Source organism: Mus caroli, chromosome 10 (assembly GCF_900094665.2).
Source record: "Mus caroli chromosome 10, CAROLI_EIJ_v1.1, whole genome shotgun sequence".
In the NCBI taxonomy this organism is placed as follows: domain Eukaryota; kingdom Metazoa; phylum Chordata; class Mammalia; order Rodentia; family Muridae; genus Mus; species Mus caroli.
The window spans coordinates 72,489,083-72,496,114 of record NC_034579.1 but is presented as its reverse complement, the minus strand read 5'-3'; the positions used below and the strand labels follow the sequence as shown (position 1 = coordinate 72,496,114).

The 7,032-nt window shown below is 52.1% G+C and overlaps 1 protein-coding gene across 1 annotated transcript in view; it reads left to right on the top strand.

Moving 5' to 3' along the window:
* Window positions 1–4,215, top strand: part of Pdxk (pyridoxal kinase) — a 25,290-nt gene extending 21,075 nt beyond the window's left edge. Inside the window, exons 9-11 of the mRNA XM_021174523.2 lie at window positions 227–363; window positions 2,972–3,038; window positions 3,263–4,215. Of these exons, the coding sequence (XP_021030182.1) occupies window positions 227–363; window positions 2,972–3,038; window positions 3,263–3,375 (317 nt within the window). The 3' untranslated portion in view covers window positions 3,376–4,215. The remainder of the gene's footprint in view (window positions 1–226; window positions 364–2,971; window positions 3,039–3,262) is intronic.
* The last annotated feature ends 2,817 nt before the right edge of the window (window positions 4,216–7,032 follow it).

The following is a 7,032-nucleotide window of genomic DNA, read 5'->3' as shown; positions in this document are numbered from 1 at the left end:
TTTTGGTTTTTTGAGACAGGGTTTCTCTGTGTAGCCCTGGCTGTCCTAGAACTCACTCTGTAGACCAGGCTGGACTCGAACTCAGAAATCCGCCTGCCTCTGCCTCCCGAGTGCTGGGATTAAAGGCGTGCGCCACCACGCCAGGCCACATGTTCTTACTGTAGGGGTGACCAGTGTCTGGCTGAGAAGTCTCAGACCCAGTGACCTGGCTTATGTCCTCCCCCAGGGAAACCTGACGGCTCCACGGTGACCCAGCGCATCCGGATGGAGATGCGCAAGGTGGAAGCTGTCTTCGTGGGCACTGGGGACCTCTTCGCTGCCATGCTTCTGGCGTGGACACACAAGCACCCGGACAATCTCAAGGTCAGTTGTACCTGTTGCTCCTCCCCACCATTCCCTCAGCACTCCTAGTGGGAAGGTAGTGTGCTATGGTTCTAACCGTGAGAGAGAAGAGCAGGTTAGGAGGGCCTGGGCCTGAACCAAGAGTCTGTGGGAGGGTGGAGGAGACCATGGACCCAGAAGCCACCCTGTCAGTCTGTTGCTATGTTTGGGAAGTGGATGTCTGTTTACATGTTTGGGAAGTGATGGCGTGGAAACTAAAACCTCAGGGGCTTGGATTTAAAAGTTGGTACCCAGGGGGCTCAAGATGTATGTCTGGTGCATGCATGTGACCTGGGTTTTAACCCTCAGAGTATAAAAGGTAGATTAATTTAAAAAATTAAAAGGACAGAAACTACCATTCACACAGGATACAGCCAGAAATCCTGGGCCCATGCAGTCTTTCAGATTCCTCCTTGGTGGGCCAGGAGCCACTTCTGTTGCTGGTCTTTGCTACTTTGTGGGTTCCTTTTTGCACCCTTTATCCCCTGGTTTTACCCCCTAACTGGAGAGGAGAGAATGAAGGGTCAGAGAGAGAGAGAGAGGGAGAGATCTGAATCTAATTTCTTTCTTGTTTCTTCTTTGAGCACAATTACTAACTGAGGCCCTAGCATTTATATACCCTCTGAAGAGTTCCCAGAATTCCAAACGGCACACAATCTACAGCTGGCAAAACCATGCCTTTGCTGGAGCCTGAGGCAAATCATAGTCACCTGCTCCAGACCATCTGAAGCAGCTCATATCCCATACCTGGAATTAAAATGAAAACATATTATAGTGTTTCTCTCTGTGTGTGCATGTGCAGTGTGTGTGTGTGTGTGTGTTTAAGAAACCAAATTTACATTATTCTCACTACATTTTCCAGTGCATAGCCCAGATCATTTCCTGCTGTGTAGCCATTGCCAGATTGAACAGACACTGACCTTGTGGGTAAAAAGGCAGTAAGCTGAGAATGCACACTGAAGTGTAGTCCCTCTGCTCTTATTCCTGTCATGGAGATAGGTCTTTCTATGGTTGTCCATCCCTTGTGTAGACATACGTTTTGTGGAGATAGGACCAAATTAGTACTAGGAGTGTACCCTAGCCACATCGGAGCTCAGGTGAGATGGAGCTGGGGTTTTGGTTTTTTTTTTGGGGGGGGTCATGCTGGGGCTTTTCTTGGGCAGTATGCAATCAATGTGTGGCAGCTGGGGCAGAGGAGTTTTCTTAAGGCAATGCCCGTGCATCTGTGTTCTCCTGGCCTGTGATCAGAAAAGCTGCATGATGACCAAGCAGCAGGTCCTTTACACAACTCCCCAGCAGCTCGAAGCCAGCATGTCCTCCCCCAGTGCTGTTGAAGGCAGAGCCACAAGGGCTGGGCTCATGGCTCAGTGGAGCACTTACCTTGCACACACAAGGCCTGGGTTCCATGCCAGCAATAGCAAATACAAAAAGAAAAAGAACAGAGTTGGAACAGTCCCTACCCAGTGTAGGCTGTCCCAGCCCTGCAGATGGTTGATGCCCCTCACTGTAAGGGACATGCTTGCATAGCTAGGTGAGGGCTGCCTTCCTTTAGACTGGAGGAGGAAGAGAGGATCTGTCTCTGGTCTGTCCCATCACTCTTCCTACCCTGCTCTGACCACATCTCTGACTCCTTGCCTTTATAATAGAGAGGGGAAACAGGCTCTCATGTGTCAAGTCCTTTGAAAACTCTGCATTTAAGTGTAGTGTGCTCACTCCTTTTCTCTTGTACTGGCTCTCCTCCAGCCTCCCTCAGGTGTAGGGCAAGCCAGGCTTGTCCTGTCTAATTGGCAGCAGTGGGGGTTCCTCTGCACAGAGAAGCAGAGTTTTGGCAGCTCTCGCCCTATGGAGCCTCACTGCGGGGCTCCCAAGACAAGCCCTGGTCCTTCCAATCCATGTCAGGGAATTGAGGAGTGTCTGGGTACTGGCAGGGTCCTCTGGCCTTGAACTCGGGGTGGGGCAGAGCTCTTTTCCTTTTTAGAGTCTTTAAAACTAATTATTCTTAGGATTTGTAATTAAGCACCTGCTGTGTGCCAGGTGCACCCAATATTGACAAGTCGTCCCAAGGTCAATGATGTCACATCCAGTGATGCATCTCGGTCCACAGAGAAGTGGGTAATTAACATCAGCTTGGCTCTTTCTCCACTCCTGTAACAAAATACCTGAGATCCTTTATAAAGAGGGAAGGTTTCTGTCTACTCATGGTTTTAGAGGTATCTGTCCCTGGTGAGCTGACCTTGTTGCTTTGCAACTTGTAGCTGTGCATCACGGTGGCATCTAGGAAGCAAAGACCTTGCACCAGGCCCCACCTCCAGAAGCTGCCATCCCTCCAATAGCACCCCAGACAGAGGGCTTAGCCTCTAGCATGTGCTCTGGGGGACCCTACAGATACAGACTGATGCAGAAACATCTGTGGGGTGGGGGGGAGCTATCCTGCAGTCAGCCCAGTGGGGGCCCCCGCTGTGTCCACTGTGGGTGTGAGGGACAGTGAGGCCATCTCCGTGGTGACTGAGGGAGCTGATACTTGAGGATGCCCTCTGTACAGGAATGCTCAGCAGGTGGGCCATTGCCCGTGTCTCTGTCTTTTCTATAGGTGGCCTGTGAGAAAACAGTGTCTGCTATGCAGCACGTCCTACAGAGGACCATCCGGTGTGCAAAAGGTACCTGTCTGTGTGCTGTCTTCCATGGGAGTAGTCCCTGATTGGAGGTGGGCAAGAGGGAGAGGGGAGCTCTCCCTTCCAGCCTCTGCCTGCTGCTATGTTAGAAGTGAGGCAGCAGGGGGCAGTGTGGCACCCCCTCCTGAAGCAGGAACTCAGAACTGTGGGAGAGGGAAGGATGTCTCAGGTTCCATCCTGCCCGCTCTGATCTTCCCTGTGCTCTGCAGCTGAAGCAGGAGAAGGACAGAAGCCCAGCCCGGCTCAGCTGGAGCTGAGGATGGTCCAGAGCAAAAGGGACATCGAGGACCCCGAGATTGTCGTGCAGGCCACAGTGCTGTGAGGACCACGCACATTCGCCCCGACACACAGCCAGCTGAGGTGTCCGTCTCCATCCCTGTGAAAAGCTGTAACGTCTGCCTTAGAGCCATGACTGAAACTCGACATCCGTGTTCCTTCCCGAGAGTCGAGTCTCAGCCAGTCTCTAGCGTGAAAATGTGCCATTGTGCTATTTTTTTAAAAAATGACAAAGCCGTCGTAGAAATATGTGATTCACAACCACGGTCCCTTCCCCAAAGGCCCTGGGCCTCTGACTGCCTCATGTTGCCTCATAGGTATGTGGAAGGTAGGTGGAGGAGACCAGCCTGCTGCCTCTGGACCTTTCTGTTGGTCACTGGCTGCCCATTGCCCCCTGTGTATACACAGACCTGATCATGTATAGACTCTGCCTGTGTCGGCGCTGTCTTTAAAATGGGGTTAGGTCTTAACCGTTGGCATCGGAAGAATTATGCCAAATATCTTCTTTGCCATTCTGGTCTTTCCCTTGTTCCTGCATTAGAGTTTCTGTGTCTCTGCTGCTCTTTGGGTGTCCCAGAATGTCCCATGAATGCAGCTGCTGGTCTGCGAGGGAGGGTTTCATATCCCCATGCTTGCACACAAGCATGTGGTCACTGTGACAGGGACCTTTTAAGGAACGGGAACATTCCAGGAGATCTGCAAGCCACCTGGGTGTCTGCAAGGTCTCCTGTAACTTCGGAGCAAATCCTAAGAAGTTGACCAACATGGGTTTGAGCTGCTGAGTGCAGGGCAGCTTGGGAGTTCAGGGAAGTTTGCCTCACTGGGCTTTTTTTTTTTTTTTGGTTTTTGATTTTTGAGACAGGGTTTCTCTGTGTAGCCCTGGCTGCCCTGGAACTCACTTTGTAGACCAGGCTGGCCTCAAACTCAGAAATCCGCCTGCCTCTGTCTCCCGAGTGCTGGGATTAAAGGCATGCGCCACAACCCCCATCTCTCACTGGGCTCTTGTGGGCACTCACACAGCCCCTGCAGGACTGTCAGGTGGCAGTGCACCTGCCACATGCTGCTGGGGACAGTGCATTGCTGCACAGGGGTTTGGACAGACAGGGAAGGAGAGACAGAGGTGGCTCCTGCCCCCTGGTGGCGGACTGAAGTGCAGGTTCTCTCCCCTCCCCTCCCCCTCCATTTCTGGATTCTGTGCCCACCTCATGCTGAGGGGCCAGAGGCCCTGATGTGAAGCCAGGGCCTCTGCCTCCTTGGAAGGTCTTCTCCTCTACAGAGCATATTGGCATTGTGTATGCAGGGGCAGCTCTTACACCCCAGCAGGGGACTGTGACGTGCCCCATTGTCTACTGCTCGGGGTGAACTTCCTGGCTTGGCTTCCCAGAGTTTAGGGTCCCTAGTCATGGCTGCGAGCTTGGACTTTCCATTCATGATATTATGATCTCTCTACCACACCCATATCCCTGCTCCTCAATCCTTGAGATATCTATCTTCTGAGAAGCCGCCACAGCCTAAGGGAGACCTGGGAGGCTGGAAGAGGTGGAGAGTGCATTATGCCTACCTCTTCCCCGGAAGCATAGGGTCTCCATGGAGCTCTGAGTGTTACACCCTTTCCCCATTATAATGCCCCAGATGGAGGAGAGATGCTGGTCCACATTCCACATGGACCTGAACCAGCCCATATTCTGAGGTGCCCATTGATAAGCCTTTTACAGCTTTGAAGGAAGCAGAGAACTGGGCTCTCTCTCTCTCTCTCTCTCTCTCTCTCTCTCTCTCTCTCTCTGTCACACACACTATAATTTTAAAAAGTACTTTGGTCATCAGTACCCCGGGACAAGATTAGCAAGCTCTCTGGTAAGGCCATGAAGCCTGACATGTGTCCAAGCCTGGTGCCGGTGTGGCACCTCTGAGCCCCAAGAGAAAAGAAAGCAAAGGCAGCAGGCCCGGAGTATCCAAGTCAGAACTGGCTCTTACTTTCACTTCCAGAGTTTAGTAAGGAAATAATGTGTTTGGAAAGGAAGCTGCATTAGCCCAGGGTTACCTGCTCCCTATTGGGGACATTGATTCTGTCTCAAAGCATCTCCTTCCACCTCCTGAATACTAGGATGGAATCACCACATATGACTCTTAAGTCGCTGCCTGCTCCTGTGCGGTAATCCCGGGCCTCTGTCTCGTTTCTGCAGTATGTTAATGATTGTAAAAATGACTCGATCCTTTTCTTTAGCTTATGAGAGCCCACTTTTTAAAAGTGGCTTGAGTCCCCCCCCCCCCAGTGGAAGCACTCTGGGCTTCACTGTGCTGAGGTGGGAATTTGAAAGGAGGGGACTGTGCGCCCTACAGACTGTGTTCCCAGTATGATGTCAGCAGCACCACCTGAGATAAGAGACCAGCACAGGCTGTTAGAGGTCAGGCTGTCTCCTGTCCTTGTTGAGGAAGGCAGGGGCCCTGGAAGGAGCCAGGTTGGCCAGAGCAGCACTGAGGCCTCTGCTGTGTTCCTGGGCAGCTGCTAGTTAGAGTTCCCAGCTCCCATTACTTCAGACCTTGCATTGTCTATAAAATGAGGGGGAAAAGAAGTGAGTGTATTTTGTCTCTTTGTTTCCTTGCAGCCCTTTTGGGGGAATCATTAACTTGGGGTATCAAGCCATACTTAGGTAGTTCTCACGTGCCCAGTGACCACTGGCTGGGCCCACCTGCTTGCACTGGGCCCTCCATGAGCCTTTCTTCTGGGGCAGCGTATTCACCTGGACCAGAGAGGGCACTGGAGTTTGAGTGAACAGGCGTGGACCCAGCTTTTGGTGGTGAACCTTCCAGAGAGTGCCACGGCCCAGTGCTCCCTTTTATTGCTGCCATCTGGGGTGCCTCTCTTATAGACATCCACGCAGCTACCTGCACTGAGAGGCCCTGGAAAGCCACGTCTGTCCATGTGACAGATGGATGCTGACCACAAAAGCCACCAGTGGATGCTAAGAATGGGTGTCCCTTCCAGGGGCAGTTCTGGGAGGTCAGGTTCAATGTGAGGTTACAATAGAGCTGCAGTCTCTGTAGGGAAAGCGGTGAATCAGGGAAGGCTTGAACCTGGTTCCCAGGTCTGAGTGAATGTCACTCCCCGACCCCCTGAATGATAGAGACGCACCCTGGGGTGGAGGTGCGTCTGGACATGCATGCGCCAGTCCCGATGCTTTTCCACACGTTCTGTGACAGCTGTAGATGGTGTCAGTCCTGTAGAACCAGAGAAGAGAGGTTTCTACCTCCACTTGCAGTCTCAGTATCTACCAGCAGGGGTCGGGGTGGAGCCGGAACAGTGTCAGAGGTCCAGGCAGATGCTGGTACCAGCAGATTAAACAGCAGCCATCCTGCTGGGAGATTTGGTGGTTGTTTTTTATTGTGTACATCTTTCCGTCAGGCCTCAGACTTAGCGTTGTGCAACACCTGACAGTAAGTGGGAGTCGGTGTGTCCCCAGGTCAGCCTGACATCCCAGGAAGCCATTGTGTCGTCAGCATGGCCAGAACTGACGGTTTGTGTTTCCTTGCTGACTCTGGTTTATTCTTGTGGCAGGCACCCTAGAGGCTGAGGCAGCAGGATAGCTATGGAGTAAGACACTCACACCACCCACCTACGCTTGCCTCCTTCCTTACATCCTCCCTCCCTTCTTCCTTCTCTTCCTTTCTTTTCTTTTTTTAACTTCTAGTGGAATAAACACAA